General features: G+C 38.4%; 2 protein-coding genes across 2 annotated transcripts; both read right to left on the reverse strand.

Moving 5' to 3' along the window:
• Positions 1-1,813: 1,813 nt before the first annotated feature.
• Positions 1,814-5,563, reverse strand: LOC116208480 (probable LRR receptor-like serine/threonine-protein kinase At4g37250). Its single transcript, XM_031541956.1, has 2 exons — positions 3,692-5,563; positions 1,814-2,822 (listed from the first exon to the last, which is right to left on the reverse strand). Exons 1-2 carry the CDS (start codon positions 5,397-5,399, stop codon positions 2,122-2,124), a joined length of 2,409 nt encoding a protein of 802 aa, XP_031397816.1. The 5' UTR covers positions 5,400-5,563; the 3' UTR covers positions 1,814-2,121.
• A 12,517-nt stretch (positions 5,564-18,080) lies between these two features.
• LOC116209358 (putative oxidoreductase TDA3) lies at positions 18,081-20,163 on the reverse strand. The gene is made up of 3 exons (XM_031542971.1): positions 20,081-20,163; positions 18,887-19,959; positions 18,081-18,617 (listed from the first exon to the last, which is right to left on the reverse strand). Exons 1-3 carry the CDS (start codon positions 20,146-20,148, stop codon positions 18,241-18,243), a joined length of 1,518 nt encoding a protein of 505 aa, XP_031398831.1. The 5' UTR covers positions 20,149-20,163; the 3' UTR covers positions 18,081-18,240.
• Positions 20,164-26,263: the final 6,100 nt, after the last annotated feature.

Raw genomic sequence — 26,263 nt, forward strand, 5'->3', positions numbered from 1 at the left:
AAATTTTTGTTCCCCATGGTTGCTTCGGTCGAATACGCACGATCTCTATATCTATATATATGCTGGAATTAATATTACATTCGGATTGCCCATTCTTTCGGTCCTTGAGTTGTTTCTATATCATAATAGACCTCTTCCTCTTCCTCTTCCTCTTCCTCTTGCCAGCTCGGTGGCTTTCAAAAATCCGATTTTGCTCTCCCAGGATATTCCAACTCAAATGAATAAATTTGCCACCAACTCAACTGCCTACATCCATGATAATTAGCCGATCGAGCTTGAGAAGTCATCTGTCACTGCACATATTATGCACATGCTCAGTCGATGTATCCTTGAAAGTTGAAACTCTTCCAAGTTCCCTGTAAATGTATAGTCGATGAATGTCGGTGGAAACCGACCTTCTTGAAAGTGAACTAGTAAAGGGCTACGAGACCATTTAGAATGAATGGCTTTTGGGATGGGCTTTGAAATCCTCTGAGCATTATTAATGGGCTTAGGAAATATCCAGCTAGATGATATCTGACGAGTTATATCAAAACCATTGTGTCATGCGTAACTTTGTATGCATGCAAAGCAAGTAATCTTCTTATCGTTTCGTAAAATCCCATGTCATGAGCATGTCGTATTGTCATGGTACCAGTCCGTTCGTTCTAGTACCTACGGAGGTTCGATTGTTTATTGTTACTTTGACGAGAAATGAATCAACGATAAAACCACAGTGTATAGGATGCAAACATGGTGGGTTTTGGGCATTTAATTTGTAAATTGAAAGCGAAAACCGATAAAAAAAATATCCACTGAAAATTGCGTAGAAGATTTCTGAAAATTAATATTTTATCCAAATTCTTTCCATAGCCGTTGCCTCTCTGTTTCGCGCTTTGTCGATTTGCTTTGTATTAATTAATATCGTTGGAAGCTTTTTTTCCCATCCTCAGGGGACCATGTGATGAAAATTTCGTGTGTGTATAGATATATATATAAACGAATATTTAAGATTTGAATATTAGCAAATTTCAGATAAGATTAATCTTATATTATCGTAATTATCAAATGTCAGGGCTTTTTAGTAGTGCGTTAACGCGTTATTAGGAAGATTGCAGACAGCTTAAAAGGGTGAGTTACATGCATGAAGATTTATGGATTTCTTAAGGGGGAGATTTTGTCGGGCCCTCTTCAAATGTATACACCCAACCTAATTGTCTTGTCTTCAATTCGATATTAGGTAAATGCCGATTTTATATTTATATATAATAAATTGAGATTATTGCAAAGCTAATAAAAAAAGGCTTAGATTATCCCACCCTTAATAGGTAGGAAAGTCCGATGTAATCCTACTCCCATCCATACAAGACAATATTGAATCCTATCATAATCGTGTCATAATCATATAAATATGTCACCAATTTAGCTTTTTTTAGGAAATATCAAAATTTTCATCGACATACAAATGTCCTATTCACAGATCTGGAATGAATATACCTCTTGCCAGTTTTTCGGGTTAAAATGTATATCCTGGTAAAGTAAAAAATTGAGATCTTATTTGTAAACAATTTAGTTAGGATAGTTGTGTTACAGTATTGGTGTCATATTGTAAATCAATATCTGTAAATTCGAGTATGCCAGTCCACACAACTTCTGAATTACTATATATATGTTCATAACGTGACATAAGGGACAATATTTATGAGCTGTTGTTATCCTAGAAGTTGACATGACCAATCAAATTGAGACAAAAGCCCCAAAACTCAACTGATTATGGTCCTCATTGGCCACTCATGTCGACTTATTACGACAGGAAAATAAATCTATATGCCGATTCAGTCCATCAAATAACATTTTTTAATCAGCTAAAACAAGAAAATGAAAGTGACTACTCCAAAATTGACACTGCTGATGATAAAATTCATCGATAAGGCAGTCCTTCCAAATCCAATGATTGAAGAGGGGGGCGGGAAAGAACCAGATCGCTTGTGGGCCCCTCATTGAAACAAACATACTATTTCTACTCTCAATTTCTTCAATATCCCAACAGAAAAAAGACCCAAAAAAAAAAAAACAAGTTGGGCAAAAATTATGTCAGTCAACCACCCTTACATACACAAATGGTCCCTACCTACAACCCCATCACAAATTTCCATAGTAGTATAATGTGGAAGAAGAAGAAGAAGATGAGTTAGATGGGACCTTCTCAAGCATTTGGAGTGCTTCTTTGATTGGGGGTCTCTTTTGTGGGATTGGGGATGCACAACTGAATCCCAACTTGAAGCATGCTAATAGGGCATTCTCCTTGCCCTCGAGATCAGCCCTAATCGTGGCGTCGGCCATCCTCATGGCCCGGCTATGGTCATCGACCATGACCCCGTTCCCCTGGCCCAGCTCATCCACGACTATTACCTTTCCTGATAAGAGCTCTAGCAGGATGACCCCGAATGAGTACACATCCCACTTTGGGCTGGGCTTCAGGGTCCTCAGCGACTCGGGCGCATGGTACGGGGAGATGCCACTGATCGAGCTCGGGCTGGGGCTGGGGCTAGGACCCAGGCCAGGGTCTTGGAAGCTGTCCCGGGATGCAGTGGACCTCTTGCTCCCAAAGTTCCGGGCCGACCCTCCAGCCTTGTAGCTTGTGTTGCCGACCAAGAGTTGCTCGAGACCGAAGTCACCGATCTTGGGCTCCATGTTGGGACCTAATAGGATGTTGCTGGGCTTTAGGTTCCCATGGACATGCTTCTTCTCGTGGAGGTAGGTCAGCCCTCGGGCCACCCCCTTGGCTATCTTGAGCCGGGCCTCCCATGGAAGATAATGGCTAGGTGATGAGCCCACTTTCCCTGCAACATTAACCCCAACAAACTCAACATTATGGACTTACACATTAATATAAAACCGTCCACTCAAACGTGTCGCGGACGTGAAAATCGATCAATAAATATTTTTCGGGTGAAAATGGAAAAGGAGAGACGGGCAAACGTAAGTAAATCGATATCGCAGGTCGTGACGGTGGCATTGGTATGTTATTAAATTTGGATAAAAAAGTGCCGAGGGACTGGCAGACAGTTGACTTGCCTCCTCGGCATTAAACAACAAACGCTTCAGTTGCACCTACTCCACAACCCCACGCCAGCCCCCCTCCCCCGTCTCTGTCCCTCATCCCTAAGATGCAGTCGAACGTACTCGAATAACTTATCGACATGGACAGTTGATCGTCCGAGTTCTAAATCGAACATGCAACAACCGGACAAGACGATCATCGATCCAAGGAGTGAGGCCCAATATGCCTAGATTCCTCGGATTTTCGAGGAATATACCCGTAAGATTTCCGGAAAAATTTCTCGCCTTCAGTACCCTGAATTCTTGCTGGCACATTCATGGTCCGTGTACTAACTATGCTGACACGCTAAACCTGGAAGATCACTGATTGCTGTTACTGATGTTGCGGGGCCCGACACGAGATTTACTGTGATAATGGTGTCATTGACAGCGTCAAAAGAGTAGATCGAATTAAGAACTTTCTATTTATCCCTAACTAGGATTTGTTCTCCATAATCCGGACTCAGAAACGTGATGGTGCCACTCGTAATGATATTGAAACTAATGCGGGTCCTTGGATGTTATGATGCTTGTAAATTCCATGCCGAATGATCCTTACTGACATAGACAAGAAAACTCGAAATTGCACAAGAGAAGAAATGGGACTTACTGTATCGGGCATTAGCGAGGCTGCCATTGGGCACGAAGTCGTAGATGATGAGCTTCTCATCGACCCCCCAGTAGAACCCCCTTACCCTGACTAGGTTCGGGTGGACCAGCTTTGCGATGGCCCGTACCTGCCCCTCAAAGTCCTTGAACCTGTCCAGGCTGCTCTCCCCAATCCTCCGGACCGCCAGGGAGGTCCCGTCCTCCAGAACCGCCTTGTACATTATGCTCGAACCGGTTGCCCCTAGGATATACGCCGAGGCCTTGAGCAGTGTCTCCAGCTCCAGCTCCCTGTCCCCACCATCCACCGTCACCAGCGTCCCCTGTTTGTACGGTTGATTCGGTCCCGCCCTGTGATTATCAGTAGTACTACTCCCGTGTTCCTCGTCGCTGTCAGATGCAGTTGTATCAGAGCTGGCCCCCTCGTTACCTCCTTTCCGCAGACAAGACCAGCGCCTAAAGCCACGCGACTCTGATGAGGTGGACGACCACGAATCCTTAGTCGCTGCTGCAGCTGATTTAGATTCCATTCTTTTTGCCGCTTCGAGGTTGTTCTTCCTCTTCCTTATCCGGTAAACATACATGAAAACCATGGCCAAGATCCCAATCCCCGCCACATCGCCGACCACAATGGCGATGATTGTGCCAGGCTGAAGCCTGGAGCGGCTTCTGCTCTTTCCTGAATTGGGCTGGCCATCCACCGGGCTCGAGTCTATCGTCTTAGGAAGCGCAGCAATTGCAGGTGGAGAAGTTGGAGCTGAAACATTTGGGAGGGACGATGGAAAAGATGGAATTGGGCACGGATTTCTGGTTGGAACGCCGCAGAGCCCGGGATTACCTGAGAATGAATGCGACTCCTGATTTAGGAACGAAACTGATTCCGGGATCTCTCCAGTAAGGTTATTGAAGGAGAGGTCGAGGGTCGCATTCCCGGGAATCCTAGAGGCGAACTTGGGCGGGATTTCCCCAGAGAGATTGTTGTAGGACATGTTCAGGAAGTTAAGGTTGTCCCCGCCAAAGTCTGGCGGGAGTGACCCGCTAATCAAGTTCGAGGATAAATCAAGGTCCCGAACATAGCTAAACTGACTTGGAACGCTGCCATTGAAATAGTTGTTCCGGAGTGAAACAACGGTTAAGTTCTGTAGGCTGGTCAGATTGTCCGGTAAGTTCCCCGATAGCCCGTTGTCGGATAGGTTGAGCAGTTGGAGATTCGTCAATTGACCTATCATCTCCGGTATGTGCCCGGAGATCCGGTTGTTCGACAGGTCAAGGAACCTGAGGTCGGTGGCTGTGCTAAAAAGCGTCGAGGGGAGGGACCCATTGAGGGAATTGCTGGACAGGTCGAGAGTCCGGAGGAACTGGATCATGCCTATGTTGGAGGGAATCGAGCCGGAGAGCCGAGAATTCGGGAGGGAGAGCCCCACGACGCGGTAGTAAGTTGTGGAGTTCCCCGGGACCCCACAGGAGACGCCGTTCCATAAGCACGGGGTCTCGTCACTGTAGTTCCAGTTCGCGAGCACGCCGAGCGGGTCATCGAGGATGGAATACTTGAAGGAGAGGAGCAAGACTCCATCAGTGTCCAGGCCTAGTGAAGGGGTGGTGATGACACTACAAAGGAGGGCGAGGAGGAGGAGAAGGGAGTGAATTGTCTTCCTCCTCCTCCACCATGGATGGAGGTGATGAAGGTCATCAACTCTCTTAGGGCAACTCATTGTTCATGGAAGAGAGGACTCATCTCTCTCTCTCTCTCATCAAAGGAGAGAGAGAAGAAGAGAGAGCGAACTGAGATTTATTATGATGCATTCATACACTGAGAAGCCATGTGAAGAGGAGAGAAGAAGAGGGGGATTTTTGTTTTTAAAAAATTAGGAAAAATGTTATGGGAAAATTGCACAAACAGCACAGCTCACCAAATTAAACCAAAACTCCTCACTACCAATATGCTCCTGAGCAGCTCTGTAGCTAATTAAAAACAATCATTAATAGTACAATATATATATATATATATATACACATATACACACTGCAATGGATCTTCTATATTATCATCATGTAAGGTCACATGCTCATCCACATCAATTAACTTACATATTCGGTAAGTTTACCATATGTATGAAATTTTGTCTAACGATAACCAGTTACCAATTGGGTATGTTGGCCTAGTAATTATAAAGAGTGATTTTCTTGGTGAAGATCTAAATTCAAATAACCTAAAAAATTAGGAGAATGCTTCTTATTGAGTCATCTGCACGGAGTGTGTGATTAGACCGATCTTGCAGGTTGTTAGCGCGAAGTTGTCAACTGTAGTATTTAGTTGGGTAAATCTATTACATGTATGTGGAGTTGCGTCTATTAGTAGCTCTTTTTTCATATGAACCAGTTCAGGTGTTATCCATAGATCTTTTGCATTATCGCCATATATGTAAAGGGACATGCTCATTCACATTAACTTACGTACATACTGTGTAAGGTCTCTCATTTAGTCGTGATAGCTCTTTTTTCATATGAAACAGTTCGACATATTAGTGGCTTATTACTAATTCGTATGTTAAGATTGTGATCTCAGGGCATAGATTAAAAGAATGATAAGAAGATGATTTGTACTCTCACTGCATAGCTAATTAGATTGCATCTAATTAATAAGAAAGAAGAAGATGGGGGAGAGGAAGAAGGGAATAGCATCTTTGCAAGAGAGGACATAAAGATGGAGCTAAGGCTGTGGCAGGTCCCTCACTGTCACAACACATTTACACCCAAAAGATTGACTTTTATTAATCAAGAAATCCTTTTAATTTTGTTTCGATTAATAAGAGGGTGTACTGAAACTACATTTCTTTATTGTCAGTAACATGCTGTCGGAATAGATTAATTGTCCTTAAGGAGCAAGATTTGGGAAATTATTAATTTTCAAGCCATGTTCGGTTTTAATAGCTTCCAGCAAAAACTAGATTAATGTTTCTTTTATTGTTAATATTCATCTCTAAGTATGATTCTATTAAATAAACCCCAGAAACATTCGACATCGTTTTTGGCATTTTGGTCAAGTTAAAAGAAAGAAAAGGCACTCTCAATCCGTAGAAAAAAGTTCTTATTAGAGAGAGAGAGAGAACTAAAAAAAAAAACATGGCACGTAGCATGAACAAGGTTGTTATGATCTGTTGGCACGATTACTAATTGAAAATGGGTCGGTCCCATTGATCAGTACGATCAGCACATAAAACTCCTTTCTGTGTATGTACAGTATACATCAATCACCGGGATATGTCATAATCTTAATTCTCTTTGCATCCTGGCACGGGTCATGTTTACATGAGCAAGCCAGGTGCCCAGGTTAATTAATTTTTAGTCTCGACGTTATTACGACATAATCAAACATGATTCGCTTTCTTCGAACTGTGCGATATATATTATTACGAAGGGGACCCCATTTCCAATTTAATCTCATCTACAGTACAGCATCGGAAATTCGATTGATAAATGGAAAGAAAATTCTGGTGTTCATTGAATGCCTGGGTGAGTCTGAAGACCTGGCCTAGCTCTGGGGATGTAATTTAATGGAGTGGTTGAATTGCGTGGGGATTCAAAATACTGTTGAAATGGGTTCCATTTTCATTGAAGATGTCTGAGAAAGATGGAAGCAAAGAATTGCCCATTTGCTGGACCAAAAGGGTGTCCTTGGACAAAGTAAATTCTCATCCCTCTATGGCATTCAACCACACCCATATTAATTCACCCCTACGATCAAGCACGTAATGGTAAAATTCACCGAAAACCCGGACGTAATAATGGTAAAAATTCACCATTAACTATTGAGTTTGATCACACTTGAGGGAAATTAAAGGCCTACACTGATTGGTTGGCTTGAAGTGCATTAACTCTTCCATTCAGCTTACACTCTTATCGTTATCCACCATCCATTGTTGAGTATGTTCTCATATGATAATATTGTTGGAACTGCCTTAACCCGTCTCTCTTGTATTTCTTGATTTCTTTCGTATTAGGTTTGGCCTCCATTTTCCACTAGAAAAGAAAGCCATTATTTACTCAACAAATTGCAAAAATTAAACTCTTTTGTGCACCTTTTCGAAAGACTAATGGGTTCCAACTAATCTAGTTAAGCCGAGTCAATCAACTAAGGGATAAAGTTTTCCTATCATGAATTTTCTCTAGTCACAAGACTCAAATTCGAAATCTTATTTAAGGGGAACAAACGCCGACCCACTTGAACTAATTTACATTCGTCAAAACTTAAACTCTTTCCTTAATGGGAAGCAATTTTTAATTAATCTTTTACACCGAAGTTAGGGAACATTAATATCTAGGTCAAATTGCCATGTTGTATGGCTTTGGTTTGACCTTGTATACATACACACACGCCCACACACACACACACTCTTGGGGAATATTTAAATAAATTAATAGGTCAAATGTCTAAATCTGGAGTCTCTAGACTCCCTCGATAAATCTCTTTCGAGCTTCAATGGCAGTAAGCCAATTTTGGAGTAAGTTGTGACAACGAAAAAGCATCACTTAATGGAAATACTTTCAATCAGTGAATTTGTTGCTCTCTCTGCATTTGCACACAAGGGAAAACCATTATATCATCATCATCATCATTCATGATCACCCTTCTCCTCTAATCTGCTACTTTTCCATCCTCTCATCCTCCCTTTTTCACTCTAACAAACTAGCAGGAGCATCCTATAATAAAACCTGTCTCGGGTTCCATGTTAACCATCGCCATCAAGAATCGGCATTCGTAACCTATCATTATGAAAAGAAAGGCAGGCATCAAAACTCCTGCTAGAAGAGAGCCCAGTTTATCTATAGCTAGGATTGTTCTGACTGGCTGGATTTGTGAGAGACTATATATCTTGTAAACATTTTCGAAATTCGTTTGCTGTCTGTTGTGGTAGATGAAATCGAGTTTATTTGATAATTAATCTGTTATCAACTTTACTAGATAAAGGCGTTTTTGGCGCACCTTCGTCGCAGGAGCTGTGGTGGACCGTTCTTAGCTTTTGTTCACATGCATAATTAATCGAAATTAAGGATGTCTTTGGGTGCCCATTAGACCACTTTTAATAATGATTAGAAAGGCTCCTTTACTTTTACTAATCTTTTCTCCTATTAAATATAGGAACAAATTATTGAAAGGGCGCTGGCGAGAAAAAAAGTATTTAACATTCAGAAAAAAAAAATCTGACGAGAAAAGCTCCTCTCTATGGCATCTTTAATTTTCTTTTCTTTTCTTAGATAATTTTCTTTTCTTTTTACTTACATGAATTGATTCAAGATATTCAATATTTATTTCTCCGAAGCAAGGTTTGGAATTCGAGTTTATGAATGAAGAAAATTTTGTAATTGAGATAATTTTATCTTTTAATAGACAAATCACACTCGAACTTGAGTTAATTAAGGTTCATTAACCTTCTGAGTATCAAATAGTACACACAGAAAAAAAAAAAGAATTTTCTTTTTTTGGAAAGAAAAGCTGCTAATGGCAACGAGTGATGGAATGGTGTTGGACCCTCGTGCGATGTTATCTTAAAGACAGATCGGAGAGATAAAGGAACTTTTGGGAAGGTCACCGCACTGAAAAGCTTTACGCTTTTGATCCCTCGACTTTGCGTGGTATTCTTAATGGTTCCCAACTTCTGGAATTGATAGCAATTCTTTTCAACCAGGCCCTTCATTACGGGGAATCCATAGGTCCCCTACAGTTGCAGAGTAAACTTTTGTACTGTTGATCAACAGGGAAAAAGTTTATATATTAACACTGTATTATATACTTCACATGTATAATTATTCGGAAATGTGCATATATATTGATCTTCAAAAACCTATTAAGTCTTTCGATTGAGTTATCTGTGCTATAAAAGTTATATGAGGGTCCTGATTGGTACATGAAGGAGCAATAATCCACATCACGAAGAAGAAAATTCATCTTTTTGTTAATGGCTGCTCATCACGAAACTTGTAACTTTTCTGAAAATTTATACTCAAAAGGAAAAGCACACCATTAGGAAAGAATTTAATAGCCTATATCTACCCACAAAAATCTGGTACAATATTTCGAGAAAAAGGAAAAAATAAATAAATAAATATATATTTATTTATTTATTAATAGCTCATCACGAAGCTTGTAATTTTTCTGAAAATCTTAACTTAAAAAGAAAAGCACACTATTAGAAAGAATTTACAGCTATGATCAATTTTTACTATTAAGGGTGGGGTTCGACGCTAAACTCTTTGGCGTTTATATTGTTGGAAAATATGGCTAATGAATGAATGAGAAAATTATTCACAAGCCAATAATTCTTGATTTTCTTATTGGTTACAAGAAATTAAAGGATTGCATTCATGAATAATCAAATACCATCAACATATATATTGAATATATGTGAGTTATTCCCCATGAAAGGATAATAGGAAGAGTCATGGAAAGATAGAACCCGTAGGCTATAAAGGCACATGCGGCAAATTAAATTAAGAAAAAAGCCTCCTGCCATTCCTTTTGATTCCTGTAGCCGATTGAAAAGAGGAAGAAAAGTCTTCCCTTGGTTGCAATTCCCTAGAGAAGAACAACTTCCTTTTACTGAGACCAAAAGGAAATTACACAAGTGGTTGGCTACAATTTTTCTACGAAAGATTCGACTTCAAAAGTGTTCACGCTTCTCTTCGAGTTCTCTGAAGCGTTGCTGTTTTTGCTGCTGCTTTGCTTGTTGCCATTTTACCCGGGAAACGATTGTCCACGTAACCTCAAGCACCTAGGAGGGGACAATTCTGTTTCAAGGGGTTTGTGTCTAATACGGGACTTGGCTCTCTCTTGTATCTTTCGATTTCGCCTTTGTTTCGGTTTGAATTTCCAAGTTCTTACACTAATGAAATTCAGTTAATTTTATAGTATTCTATTTGTCCGAATAGCTATTTGAATTATCGTTCAATATTTGTGATTTATTACGGCTAATTAAATTTTTTATTACAATCTTGAAACAGAATTTGTTATTTGAGCGATTCGAATGGCGTCGGGGAACGATGGAGATACGACCAACGGAAGCCAGACTACTGGCTTCGGCCCTGCTCCTATCTTGCCTAACCATTTGGTTAGCCAAAACGTGGCTGCTCCCTCGATAGTCCCTGTGAACCATGTCGAGAAGCCCGAGAAGTTCAATGGGTTGAACTTCAAGAGGTGGCAGCAAAAGATGCTATTCTACCTCACAACTCTGAACCTTGCAAGATTCTTGACTGAAAATGCTCCAACTCTATCTGTGGGGAAGTCAGATGTGCAGGCTCTTAGTGCGGTTGACGCTTGGAAGCACTCCGACTATCTTTGCCATAATTATATCATGAATAGTCTTCATGATTCCCTATATAGTGTCTATAAGGGGTTTAAGACGGCAAAGGAACTATGGGAATCCTTGCACCGTAAATATAAATTAGAGGATATCGGTGTGAAGAAATTTCTCGTTGGACGATTCCTCGATTTTAAAATGGTGGATTCAAGGACCGTAGTGAGTCAAGTGCAGGAATTGCAAGTGCTCTTGCATGAGATTCAGGCTGAGGGGATGGCTCTAAGTGAATCCTTTCAAGTGGTTGTTGTCATTGAAAAGCTGTCTTCTGGTTGGAAGGATTTCAAGAATTATCTGAAGTATAAGCGGAAGGAGATGACAATGGAAGATCTTGTTATGGTTGTTGCCATAACTCGGTATGAGATTTGGTTTGGTTCAGATCTTAATAACAAAGCAATATTTTCCAAAAGCTAGCTACCGAATATAAAGTTGCATTCCTTTCATGCATAGACATTGTGCTTAAAAGAGGATGGGAATTTTTTTTTTTAAAAAAAAAATTAAGAAAAGACAAAACCATTAAATAAACCATAAAAATATATTGAGTTGAAGTTAGCCCAGGCTTTCCTTTTCTCTTTGGGATGGCAAATTTCATGTCCATAGACAAATGTATCTTCGAAAAGATAAATTACGAAAGACAATTGGCGGTGTCCAAAGCAAGCCCCACTGTAAATACATTTATTTATTTATTTACACATGGGTAAAGCTAAAAGGAATTCTCATTGGGCACTTCAGAAAAAATATTACAGTCGTTAATATCAAATAACATATTGTCACAATAACTTGAATGTCTGTTATCAGCAAACATATATATACATATTTCACAATAACTGTAATACTAATTGTTGTGCCCAAAATACATGATATTAATTATATTTTATCCTCTAGTGAGACAAGAAATTAATTGCAAAATTCACATTTGTGAAGGCATGTAGCTAATATCCACCATGATATATCTATCGATACCGTAAGCTAAATGAGAGTTTCAAGGGAAAAAAATCTTCTTTTTTTTGCCATACGTCAATGAATTATTAATTGATTCATTTTTTTCCTTTTTCTTTAAGTTTCTCTATATTATTTTTCACCGTTTTCAGATAAATTCGTCTAATTTCTCAAAATATATTTTTCTTTCAAAAATCTCCCTAACTCTATTGACATGAAAAAATAATCTATTTAATATTTTACTCAACAAGTTATTATAGACTTTTGCGAGCATAATCTATATTAATTTAAGTGCTCTATATTTTAATATTTTCTTTAGATTTCTATATAATTTTCAAAAGTATTTTTAATTCATTCAATATCATTTAATCCTTAAATATTATAATATATTTCACATATTTGATAATTTGAATTTATGGATGAATATTAGTGGTGATTGTATTAATAATAGTCAAATAAAATAAATTATATTTAGGAAAGTTAAAATAGAGGCGAATTTATAATACTTTAAATGAGTTTTGAATATAATTCTTTTTCGGTTATAAGGAATGCTCATAAATTTAATATATTGAAATAGAAATCCTAAATATCTAATAAAGTGATACAGGTTGTCCCACCGGATATAGAACATGGGACATCTTGATCACCAGGCGAGAGGTGCGTCACTATGCTATATCATCTCTTGATAGTTCTGAATGTAATTTCATCATAAAAATAATCCGCGACAGCGTGCGGAATTCTTTTTCCTTTTTTGAACATAATAATAGCTCCACCTATACATTATTTTTTTGGAAAAAATTCCCACCTACATTATTACTATTATAGTAATAGTTATTTGTTATCTTATTCTTGTCGAATATATCGTTGGCAGTCTCCCATGCACGACTACTTGTATAGAGCTGATGCTGATATATATTTTTATTTCGATAGAATATCTCAATAAATTTCTATTCATTTAATTAATTCAAGGGGGACAGGTGGTATTAAAGTTGAAAAATGACCCATAAACGTATTGCATTTTCGTGCACATCCTGCAAAAGGGAACAATAGTCGGAAGGATTGGCTCGGTAATTACTGAACTGAGAGCTGCCCCCATTCAACGGATCTTGTTTTACCCTCACTTCACGGGAAAGTTAGTCGAGAATTGCAAGCATTCTTTTTTTTTTTTCGGTTAGCGAGAATTTCAAGCATTTACATGTCCGTTAAATTGGGATGCAAGTAATCAAAGTTTGAACGAAATCAACAAGAGAGAGCTGTAAATCGATCGGAATTACGAGTTAGTTGAACTAGTCATGGGTGATTTAACTAATGTGAAAGAAAATAAGGACGGGAGTTCGATAAAATAGAATGGTTCATTACAATAGTTTTCTGCGAACTTATTAAGATCAACATTGACAGCTACTAGACAACGGCTGCAATTTGGATCCTCCAATCTTAATCACAATCAAATCCAACTTCTCAATTTATAAGTTTTAGGTTTTAATAAAGTGTCAGTTTTTCAAATGAAATAAATTTCCTCGGCTTATTGGAATTTACTTCTGTCTTTATAATTATTAATCCAAATATGCTTACTTATAATCAATGAATAGGAGCGTAGTACATCGACATACTCTAGCCTAAGAATTGAAAGGTTTCAGATTCGACCATCATTAGCGGGACTATATGCACCCTTTTATTTAAAATACTGTATCTTTGTATTGCATTCTTGAATTTCCTTCGGAACCAATAAACATTGGCAAATCAAAACATTTGAACACTAGGGAACTATAAATAATGGATGATTGAGACCCGACATCCCTCCGACACTATATGCGATTGTAATATGATCGACTTGTTCCTACTAATACCAACAATTCAATAACACACCCGTTGCCCTTAACTGAAACTATGAATGATGTGGCAGTTGATGATATCCCTAATAAATATGATAATGAAAAAGCCGATGGCGATGAATTAAAATAATTTACTGAATATACAATCTAGCTAGCATGCAACCATTGAAGACGTTTATGGTGAACCAATCAAATTATTAGTTCTTTGATTTGGTTGGGACCGACCAGGATTGAGGACTTAATCGTTTACGTTGTGCTTTCACCTCACTCAACTCAATTCCTGATAAATTTATCCAAATATTGGGGACTCAGCAAGGTATAGACATAATTACCCTTATTAGTCAAAATTCCTCCCATAATTCAATAATTGGGTCCATGCACGTACGTGTGTGGTCGGTGGCCCCACGTCCTCTTAATTGCTCTTCCCAATCTCTTCTTCGATTCTCCAACAAATTTCCAACATCAGACAAGTCCATACTACGTTGTCACAAGACAGTACAAGAAGAAAAACAAACCAGAAATTAATTAGAAGGATGCTCTTCTCCTCAATTCTTCATCAATTATTGATAGCTGTTTCCATAAGATTACTATTGCATATATATAGAGACGGCCAGGTGCCAAGAACTAAACAAGGTGGCGTGATCGGTGGGGTAGCGTGTGTGAATTTTTGCTTTTGTCATTGGGGACACTCACGTCCCTCAATGAGATGGGTCCTCCTATATATGAAGACCAAACTCTCTTGACCAATAATTAATGCATGTCTACTTGATCTTGTTTGAAGCATAGCCAACTTCTTCTTCCTTTTTTTTTTTTTGGGTGAACGAAGCATAACAAACTTGAGTAGAGATTAATCTCATGTGTAGATCATACGTACTAATGAACGTGAATAATCGTCCAATACGTTCGATTCATCATTCAAGTCGTATGGGTCAGGTTTGATTCAGAAGGTGTTTGATCCCACATTTGTCCTTAATCGATCTGAATCTTACGTCTCAAAGGTTTCCTACATTGACTTCGGACGATTACCATTTTTTTTCTCGGTAGTAGTTAATTACCATTTTAGCAGCTTCAAATATATCCCGACCACAAATTCCTGATTTCTTTGAATCCGAATGTTGCAACTCCCTGAATCGTGTTTATGCCAATATACTAGACAGCAGTCGATCGACCATGCACCCTGAACAGTATGATTTGCTTTATACTAGTCGTGGACAATCCAAGATGTACCGGAGAAGACTTCAAGGACCATATTGAAAATAATTAACCCCGATTCACCTAGTTGGTGAGAGTGAGACTACACGTGTCCTAAACAAACTCGATATATTTTCATTACTTAAACCATTATTTCTGGTCAAAAATGCAAATATCAGCTGTACATCCACATGCTTTGCCCTGATTCATATACACATATCAGAGAGAGAATTCTTACTAGCTAATTAATTAATTTTACTTATATAAATATATATAATGTATGTGTGTCTGTGTGTGCGTGGGTATATATATATATATATATATATATGTTGTTTTAGTATAAAGAGGAAGAGATGCAGGGAAATGATGATGAGCTGGTTTCTAATAGAACTTCGGTAAGCGTAGTCCACCCCCGTGATTGCCACGCCACGGAGTTACCTTAGACCAGTCTAATATAAATTTCAATCTTTTTATCATTTTTTATAATTTATTTTCTTACTTTTAACTTCTTCTTCTTCTTTTTTTTTTTTTTTCCGGTTAAACTTACGGACATAATGCAAGGAAATAGAAAATTAAGTAAAGGACATGGGCATTTCACCAATGAAATTTCCTAATTAATAGGCAAAAGCGTGTATCAATTGTTCTGTATTATTATTTTTCCATTATATATATATATATATATATATGTATATATCTAACACTCTTATCTTTATTTTTCCCCCGTAGTTAAGTATCTATAGTAAAAAACGTGGGGGGCATAATTACTATTATTAGATAATTGGGAATCGTCGTATTGAGTTGTGTCCGTGATGAAAAGTTTATCATATATATTACTAAGTATTCCCTTTTTACCGACATTATTGATGGAATCTTCTTTTCAATGTAAGCTTTAAAATTGGAACCCGATTCCGATGCTTGCGCTGCCTTTGCAGGGAATTTTGCGTTTGATAAGGTTTCCCTTTTCTCTAAAAGCACAAACCTCCACAAAAGCCGATGGTTTTCCTATTGACCGTGACACAGTTGATTATTAATTGGTTTTGGCTTTTTTCTTTTTAATATATTTTAGATCTCGAAGATCATCTTGGAACGGCCGAGTTAATCCTTTCTCTATTTCTTAGCTCAGCATCGTACCTGTCTAGGACGATTATCAGGCTATTCCGATCCTGTCCGTCGACTGTCTAAAAGAAGAGGTTGAGAGTAAACTATTACTAGTACGTATGCTCTTAGATAATCTAGCAAGAAAAGTATACTCCTACATAAGGAATAATCTTAAAAGATATGTACTTCTTATGATCCCATTTACTTATACTAACTCTTAGATGTATGATCCTTTGTTCTTATTATCTCAAGAGAAATATGTACTGCACTCAGATCTCTTATGAATTTCCATGCAGCGTGCATGCATGGCTTTTGTTGTACTCACGTATCACGCAATATATCCGTTACATAGGAGACTTCCTCCAAAGCTAGGAAGAAATGTGCGTATTACATTTTAACTGCCGTACGTTGTGGAAAAAGTATGTCATTTTTTTTTGTAGAGAAATTATGTCATTTTTTTTAGATCTTTTAATTTCTAAATTGTCGTCCTGTGACATTTATACATATGTAACCAGCCAGAATTTATTACATTGGTTGCCTTTGCTTGTTCTCACTCGTGCCACGGATATCGTATCATTCCATATTAATAAACGAGTCAACCAAAGCACGTATTCAATTTAATATCTATATGAATAAATGTATGTATATGTATTGTGCATGCAAGTATTCATCAGGAATCTGTAAAGTTGATGACCGTATAAAAATGGAATGGCGGTTTCATGTCGTAATTATTTGGATCACTGGATTACAGACCAAAGTAAAGCATGCAAATTAGATAATACCAAACTGTTTAATTCTGATAATTAACTTTGTGATTTATGCTGCAAATCTTTCTTTGTTTCTTTCTATCTTTTTGGCTACATAACATTTATACCGCAAATCTAACTTACGGGTTACGGAAATCGGAAATCCGCACATAGAGAAAATATGAATTTCTTGGTATTGGTTTACTGAAAAAGCCCATGACCAAAAGAAAAGGAAGACAGATAAAGAGGGAGGAATCATATACAAGGGCATGACGCAAATTCACAAATCGCGATCCTTTAATCTCAAGTCGACATTGATATCATTGCACCGAATTTCACCTCGAAAATATATATGAAATTCAGACTCACGTAACGAGTCTCAACCATGACAAAACAATTTGGTTTATCGTAATGAGTAGCCACGTATAGTTTCAAGATCTAACAATAAAGAGCTTAGAAGTCAATGAATAACGTACTCTTCGCAGCACGTTGCTTATGTGTTTAAGTCTTTTATAAGTCCGGAAAGCAATGGGGTTCGGACCCCTTCGAACCAAAGAAGGGCTTCCTCAAGCCCTTGTAAATTGTAATGCCTTAAATGTTGTTTGGCAAAGATCTCGCTTGAATTTTCTTCTGTACAGGAAAGGGAAAAGTTCCATTAATTAGCTTTGTCAAATTCTCCATGGACTCCTTCACCCAAAAAAAAAAAAAAAAACCCTCCGTGGACTCAAACCAAAAACTCGGCCCACTGGGTCAATCCCCCCAACAAGCAACACTCCCAGGGGAAGCAAATTCACCTGACAGTATGACCCACTTTACCTCTGTGAATCACAACTTACATTCAAGGTCACTTGTCGAGGAACAATGTAGCTGAGGATATGCAGTCGTTTGCTCGTAGCCACTTATACGAGTCAACTTTCTTCGAGAACACAGACAAGGTACTACGCGTTTTTTGACTCGTTCGAGATGGGAAGCCGAACTATGTTTCAGTCGGTTGAACTGAAGCATCAACGGTAATAGTATACTGTCGAGCTCAAGAAGGAAGCAGCATGATGACATACAGGCCAAAACAACACCGTAATTCAAACCTCCTATGAAAAAAAAAAAATGTGATGAATCCCACATGTTTCCAATGTGACTCTGATCCTTTCTCGGATCAGATAAATCATCAGAGATGAAATGCTATTGCCGTGTTTGTTACCGCGAAATGGAAAAGGATTTTAATCTAGCCAGAGGCGGAGACCAAATGCGGAGTAGTTCATTTCTTGAATCAATGTTAATTATTAATTAAGGCACCCGATTTATTGGTATAATCTACACGATCCAGGCAAATTGACAGTACACGTGCTAAAAGTAGAATTCATGAATGGAGAACCGTAGTCAGGAACTCGCTGCATATTATTTCTTTCTACTGGAAACAAATCTCGAGGGGCTGAACCGAGTTAGGTCCACGATACCAGCCCGCCCGTCTAGCACGAGCTCAGCCATGGCAGCCCCCGTGGCAGGACCATTGAGGATGCCCCAACAGCTGTGTCCTGTGGCCACATAACACCCCTTCACATCAGGAAGCTCCCCAATGACGGGAATGCCGTCATCCGTGCAGGGCAGGAAGCATGCCTGCTCTGCCCTTACTCGAGCCTCCCCTTCATCCAGCTGGGTTGAGACGGCCCGGGCCACTTCCTTCAGCACTTTGATGGACTCCGGTTTGCCTCTGATTTGCTCAGGATCGTCGGGCACTTCTTCCCGAGAGGACATACCGCATATGTACACTTCGCCTGCACATCATCCGATCAAATCACGTATCGGCTCAGTTCCATTAAACAAAGCAATATCAACAGAAAATTAGTGATTTTATAGTTACATAGGAAAATCAACGATTCCATTCTATCATGCCAACTATATCATCTAAATTGCAACAATCCGGGAACTAATACAATATTGGTACAACCATTCGTGCCATTACGAACATCCATTACATCCTATATATTTGTTATAAATTTGGACCAAGTGGCTGCACGTTTGGAAAATAAGTAACAATATATACCTGTAGGACGAGGATACACTTCCGGGTCCATCGGCAATCCCCCGTCCCGGGGGATGAAGCTCAGAAATAGCGCATGTGCCGTGATTGCGTCGGGCTGTTTCGGCTCCAACACAATGCTGTGGGCCTTAAGCCCGTAGACCCCGAAAAGAGACGACACAAGCCCGAACTTCCCTGACCACGGCCCAAGCGCCAGGACGACGCTGTCAGCCTCCATGGCCTGCCCGCCCTCCAACACCACCGCCTGGACTCGCCCGCCTACCGTATCGACCTGCTGTACCTTCCCTATCACAACCTCGAGCCCGTAATCGTTCACAGCCTTGGACAGTAACGTCCGAGTGAAGAGCTGCGGGTGGACCTGCGCCGTGGTCTGGTCCGACCCGATGACACGGATTCCTTTGGCCGGCCCGTCCACCCACTCGGGCAAACCGGAGACCTTCGAACCAGATGGAGTGACTGGATCGGACCTCTCTCGGGGTTCCGTGACGGTCAACCCGAGGGTGGTGAGCGCGCGGTAACCATACGACTCGGGGCCGTTGAGTTCCGCCGCGAGGGAGCGGTGGAGCTCGAAGCTCGCCCGGGCCAGGTTCTGAACTGGGCCGCCGTCACACCAATCGAGGGCCAGGAAGCCGCCGGCCTTACCAGAGGCAGCGCATGCGACGGAGGATTTCTCCACCAGGGTCACGGCGGCGCCCCTCTTGGAGAGGAAGTAGGCGGTGCAGACGCCGATCACGCCGCCGCCGCAGACGACCACCCGGTTCCGGCTCTGGTCAGGTTCCATTGACGAAGAGGAGGAGCTGATCGAGGCGGGGAGTGAGTGTCTGCTTGGGGTTCGATTCCGTCGGAGAAAAGGGAAGAGTGGAAACACCGATGATGTCAGAGCCGGCATTTCCGTTTCCGGTGCTGTATAATCTGTCGGGAGCTTTGTGGGGCTGACACGTGTGCTGGGTGTTGAGCGTCGATGATTATAGAACTTTTGTTGCGTACAGATGAGCCCAGTTGGGTCTGGGCTTGAAAATGGGCCCATTTGTCTATTGAAGTTCAGCCCAAAGCCCATCAGATGAGTCCAGTTGGGTCTGCATAATTTATGCACCCACATTAGTTATGAGTTTTTAAACCCAAAGTTACAAGTTCAACCTTAGGTTCATAACTCATCTAAAACAACTTAAGGATCGGATGGGGTTCTTGCTGACTAACCGACTCGAAATAGCTAAGCACGGTGGCAGGACAGCGAAGTGCAATCTCGAAATGTATCGGAAAGCCATAGGTCCATCAGGTGCAAAGGAAGGTCAGTACAGTGTCGAACAATGGAAAGAGAAAGGAACAGATGAGAAAAGAATATGAAAGAGCCGAAATTCGTAGAGAAAATTAATTAAGAACAAAGGAAAATAATGCTTATATTTGGCTTGCTATTACTCTCAGCGTCCAATTAATGACGTGGATACCTCTGAAATCATTACAAGGTTGGGTAATCCCGCACTGTGTATATAATATAGATATTATGTTGTTTGCAGGCATAGCATAGGCATATATATATATATATATTATAAAATTGATGAAGGGCCTTTCATCCCCTAAGAACTTTCCACGAGTCAAAGTATGATGATCTATTTTTAAATTTTGAGATGGACCATGCACTCTTAGCCAGTAATTGCACTCTAGGCGTAAAAGAAGTCTATATATCGGGAGACGCGACTAACACTAACCAATATGCACGCCTTCCATTGTCATCGTGTGCTAATAAACAAATCAAAGGGTCAAACTTCATCATTTGGAAAGTCAAGGTAGATGTTAATTACGCGCCGTTGAGAGTCCAAGGTATGCATGGTACGATGTTAAGGGGCCGTTTGATTTTAAAATTTAATTTTAGAATTTTAATTTTAATTTTAACTCTATCCACTACATAATAAAAATACACGTTTTTCAAGTCAAATTTATAATATCATTTCATTTGTTCATTTTCATAATTAAAATTAAAATTAAAATTATTTTAACTCTCAAATCAAAAGCACACTGAGTTACGTTAGAGTTAGTGGGTGGGGGCCTGACATAAATGTCGTGTCCTGCTTTCACAAACCCTAGGGAAAGAATGATTGGCTCTCGATGTTAAGATATAGATTATATTATATTTTTCCATATATTTGAGAGTTGCCTATTACCTAGGCTAGGCTGAGAATTCATGATGGCAATTTGGATAAGGAGTATGTCCATATATATATATATTTGTATATGTATAGAGGTTATAATAATTAAAGTCGGATTAAGTTCAATGTCATAAGTTGCAAAGTCCAAATTGGAACTTGTAATCATTTTAGTGGGCGGCCGTTTCATGCACTATCAACTCTCTTTTTCTCCCTTTATTTGTTTCTCGATTTTATTTATCTTTATTATTTGATTCTTATATTATGACAAGATAACTTTCGAGAGTCGAACTTTCACGCTGGAAAAGAACAAAAAATATGTGTTCAAATTGGCGAAAACTTGTTTTGTTACAAACTTAAATGTCCAGTAAATTTTATACAAATTATATATCAGAACAGATTTTTCGCAACTGCTCTTATATAGAGAAAGGGATTAGTTCTTAATTAATTTGCTCTTTCGACTTTGGTCTTGTATTTTTATACGCATTTGATATGTAACTCATATTAGCAAACAATGAAGAGATTATGGAAGAAGAAAAGTGGAAAGATTTGTGGAAACAATAGAATTAGGTCGAAGTGCATATCGACATTAATTGACAATCGAATTTCCAACTATACCTTTGAAATTATTTTATGAATTAAAATAATGGACTCATATTTCTTTATTTTGTCCGGTGGTCAGTTGGAAGATGGCAGTTTTTTTAGTTTAAAGCAGGTGGTTCTAACAAGAGGTCAAGGATATATTAATGTTGTCATGCAAATTCTCGTGTCTATCCATGGATTTGGATTATTTTAAAATGATTGGTTTGCATGTATTAGATATGATTTGACTGTCAAAAAGAGTAGTAAAGATTCAAATCACCATTGTAACATAGACTGCAAATTAAGTTCCATTTCTTTGAATCTCCCGAATTACCCTCGCCTAGCAAGATGGGTTAGCCAAGCTCGATTTGTTTACAACTTGACTCCTACGTCTAATCATTCCATCTTCCTCCTGGCCTGGCCTGACATGTTCTATCCTCCTAACAACACGTAATTGACTGATTAACTACCATGTCAATGACCAACTGTCCAAAAAGTTTTGAAATTTAGTGAATTATTGGCGCATCATAACATCACGTTTAATAAACCGGCATGATATAAAATGAAATAGAATGAGTTTCATAAAGAGAAATATAATTATATTGAGAGAACATGTACTTTTTTTTTAATTGAACATATAAAGGAGTTAAAATCGCGAACTTGTTTACCGAGATATCATTATATGTATATATTTTGATATAGGAGTTCAAAACAAAATATAAGATAGTTGCATAAGAAATAGTTAGAATAATAGAGTGAACATTAATTATTCAAATTTGATGAAGTCGCGACCATTTTATCAAATCGAAAGAGAGGACTACTAAAGTGGAAGGATCTTTTTAACTCGTTAAAAAGAGCAAATAGACATGAAGGGACAAGATATTCATTCCATTGCATTTTTTCCATCTCTATGTACCAAATGTAACCTAGCTAACGATATATCCCAGAAATAGCTTGACATGTATGTATGCTGAATATTATGAAGTTCATCTATGTAGCCATTGACAGTAATAATAATTAATTAAGAATACGGCAATAAGTCACATCCCACACTTAACTCATTCATTCAATTATTTACAGAGACTTCCGTTACTTTGAGAAAAGTTGCACCGGCAAAATGAAGTCCACGTAATTAATGAAGTCTCCATTGGCAGTGGACCAATTAATTTAATTAATTAGTTCAAAATATAAAGTGTAATTGATCTTCGTTGTGTGATTGCGACATATGCCAATTCCTGATAGTGACTTTTCAATTGTTTGCTGCAAGCAACGTATCAGTTTACACAGAACTTTAATTATTGTACTTCCACTTATCCAAATAAAAATAAAAATAAAGAAGCTTATTTTGAATTGCTTAAGAAAATCCCCCCCCCCCCCCCCCCCCCCCCCCCCCCCCGAATAAGAATCAAGTCGGAAGTACGTTTTAAGAATTTGCTTGAAACGAATGGTGCAAATTAAAAAAACTTGATTCCCTTTTGTTCATTTTATTTTATTTTATTTTATTTTATTTTATTTTTGTGTGCAACACCCGTTGTTTAAAAGCTTCATGGGTCCCTACTACAAAGGATAAGAATCTTATAATCATAAATTTTATATACTATCCAAAATTTTACATAAGAACTAAGAAGGAATAAAAATAAAAATAGAAAAGTTCTATTTAGACGGAAGAAAAACTGCTTTCTCTCGATTTTTCTCACACTCCCTTTGTAATACTCAATCTATAGATGTGTCATGTTGAAAATGTACGTGTCTGATTGGTTTCTTTGTTTTTAGTTCTCAATATCAATGAAAAAGATAAAGATGAATGGAGATGGAGGCGGAGATGGAGAATATTAGGCGATTGACAAAATCACAATGCATGTGTTGGAGTGAAAAATATTTGGATTTTTTTTTTCAACAAATATATTTTTCTATTTTTATTTTATTTTTTTGATAAAAATTATTTGACAGAGTTAAGTTATAGTAGCAGTGTTTTTAACGGAGGATTAATTTGATGGACATAATGATCTTTGAAGCATTATATTGATGACAAAAACTTTGAAGGATCAAATTAATAAAAATATGATAGACTATTTTGATGAAAAAAATATTTGAATGATCAAATTAATAATAATATGATGTTTGAAGAGCTATATTGATAGTTTTTTCAATTAAGTTTTATATTAGTACTTTTTTTATTTATTATATAATATGATAGAAAATGAAAAAAGGAAAAAACACAAAGGACAATAAAGATAAAAGTGAAATGCGTTGTAGCTGGCAAATCCCAGCCGACGTGTCCTCTTCCTTATCCAATTTTGACGGTTTAAAGCAGACAGCTCCGTTTGCTTAAAGCCAAGATTCGTTCTATCATTGATAATTACTTCCCCACAAAAAGTTAATAACATGAAATCTGTACACGTGTATTGTGATACCATTGAGTACTTCACATGCCACTTGTAACTGGTATTTATTTTTTTCCAGGTGATTTATAAATCTAAAAGGCCGAAAAAGCGAAACTAAAAAAAAAAGTGCACAATCAAAGTTAATTGAACTTGCTGATAGGGAAAAAAAAAAAAAGAATTGAGCTTTGAATTTATCGGTTAAAAGGAGAGGACATGTGCTATGGTACACGCCCATTTTTGACACTCGACGTACTCTTTGGTATTATATCACTTAATTGATAGTATACACCGATCAATGGCGAAAAGCATAATTACGGCTGTACGGGTAATGGCGGAGTATATGTTGAAATCATACTGATTTATCGTATGATCTCTGTCTTTTTGAGATCGAATGATGCTGAAGACGTGGAAAGTAATTGTACACGCAATCAAATGAATTGTACATAATCGGTGAGAGAGACGATGGGGATTCAGTTTGACGGTATGTAATAAAATGCTAAGTGAGAAAAATACATATATTGCAGTTCGCAACTCTCCATGTTATCCTTCGAACCTGCAAGATCTATTTATTTTGGATTTTTCTTGCCATCATTTGCGAATTGTATATGTGTCACCTTAGTGTTTATATAGAATTTTTTCAGTGGCATGCATATTAAGAAGACTTTGGTGCAATAACAAATAACAATGAATACAAAACAAAAACAATGAATACAATGAAAACTTTTTTACCTTAAGCTGTTAATGTGGCAGCTGTCGGGCATCATAGTTTGTGAAGATTCATTTCCCTTTAATCATAAACAAAAGTGTGGACCTAGAAAGAGATAAATATATTTTTTTTAAAGGCAAGAGTTTTACTATAAAAATCGAATTCAAAATTATTAAATTTTTATTAGACTTTTATGAAATCATATTCATTTTCACTTAAAAATTTAAACCATTAAGTAATGGTACTCACATTACATATAACTATATGGATATTTATTCAATTTTTTCAACGTGGGATTTTAGGCTATTTTGCTTCAGAACTTTGTTCTCACGTGCAACATGTGATTTTTTTCTCTTTTCACTTGCTTACCCGTCGTCAAATCCCCTTAAACGATTGCGATCATATGAGCACGTGGAAGCATAACCCGCTTCGATACCATATTAAGTTTTCGCTGAACTTATACGGATCAGGTTCATTTCAACTTAAAAACTCTTAAGTGGTGATATTTAAGTCACATATAAACCTGTAGATATTCTCTTTTTTTTTTTCAATGTGAGATTTTAGGCTATTTTGCCTAATAAAAATATCTAAATTTAAAGTAACTGTTGCACTTTTAAAAAAAAAAGTTATGAGGTCTTCAATCGTTTGTTTCGATTAAAAACTTAAATTAATTCTCACAAAAAATAAAAGATAAAGCATGGATAAGACACGCCTTGTATTTTTATTTTGCTGCAAGCATTGAATAATAAATTAAGACACATTTGTTTCTTTTTTAATTTAACTATAAGAAAGAAGACATGTTGCTTCCTCATGTCAAAGCTGGGGGTCGTTTTCAAGGAGCTGCTGAACTTCCTATAATTCAGGAGAGAGAACTAGTGGACGGTCGAATTCTGGGTTAAATCGTTCGAGTGGATACTCTTTTGAAGAGATTTAAATTATTACAATCCACTAAGCTTTTAATAATTAAAGTCCTTATTAATGCATGGCGCTATATGTCGATATCCTTCCTCTCGCTAGCCATCTATAAAGCAGTTTCCATTTCGACAAAGAATTGTTTGGCTAGACAACACCTTTCATCTCAAATTCTTTTTCTGTTTCGAATCAAATTACCTTTCTAGACAGATCAACACAAATATAAAGCTGGACCCATTCATAATTTGTCATTAATTCGGGCGCGCTTGGCATAGTTAGTGCCCTGAATATAGTTAACATATGTAGAGAATTAATAACTAGAGTTGTGGTTACTGATAAGGGAGTTACACCGAACCGCACCCGATAAACTCCGGGGGGCCCAATGGACTCCTTCCGGCCCAATAGACGCGATGAACCTCCCATGTGAGAAATTCTCGCCGGGCCTCCCCCGGCCCATGGGAGGCTCAACTTGCGGGAGGCTCGCCGAGCCTCCCGGACACAAGGGAGGCTCGCCGATCCTCCTCGACCCAAGGCCAATAAACTTCCACACCCTTCCACGAGTGGGAGGTTAAGGTCGCAGACGAAACGGGTTCAACCCAACTTGATGGGCCTCAAGCCCGAGTAACGGCCGAAAGAGCCCAGAATAATCCAAGTA

The sequence above is a fragment of the Punica granatum genome, chromosome 5 (assembly GCF_007655135.1).
Source record: "Punica granatum isolate Tunisia-2019 chromosome 5, ASM765513v2, whole genome shotgun sequence".
NCBI classification, from domain to species: domain Eukaryota; kingdom Viridiplantae; phylum Streptophyta; class Magnoliopsida; order Myrtales; family Lythraceae; genus Punica; species Punica granatum.

Excerpts from the sequence above, each read along its gene's own strand:
- LOC116208480 (XM_031541956.1), bottom strand. The coding sequence starts at position 5,399 with ATGAGTTGCCCTAAGAGAGTTGATGACCTTCATCACCTCCATCCATGG. Across the intron at positions 2,823-3,691 it reads CCTCGCTAATGCCCGATACA|GGAAAGTGGGCTCATCACCT; the intron begins GTAAGTCCCATT and ends TTAATGTTGCAG.
- LOC116209358 (XM_031542971.1), bottom strand. The coding sequence starts at position 20,148 with ATGGCTTTCCGATACATTTCGAGATTGCACTTCGCTGTCCTGCCACCG. Across the intron at positions 19,960-20,080 it reads TGCTTAGCTATTTCGAGTCG|ACCCAACTGGACTCATCTGA; the intron begins GTTAGTCAGCAA and ends TAAATTATGCAG. Across the intron at positions 18,618-18,886 it reads AGTGTATCCTCGTCCTACAG|GCGAAGTGTACATATGCGGT; the intron begins GTATATATTGTT and ends GATGATGTGCAG.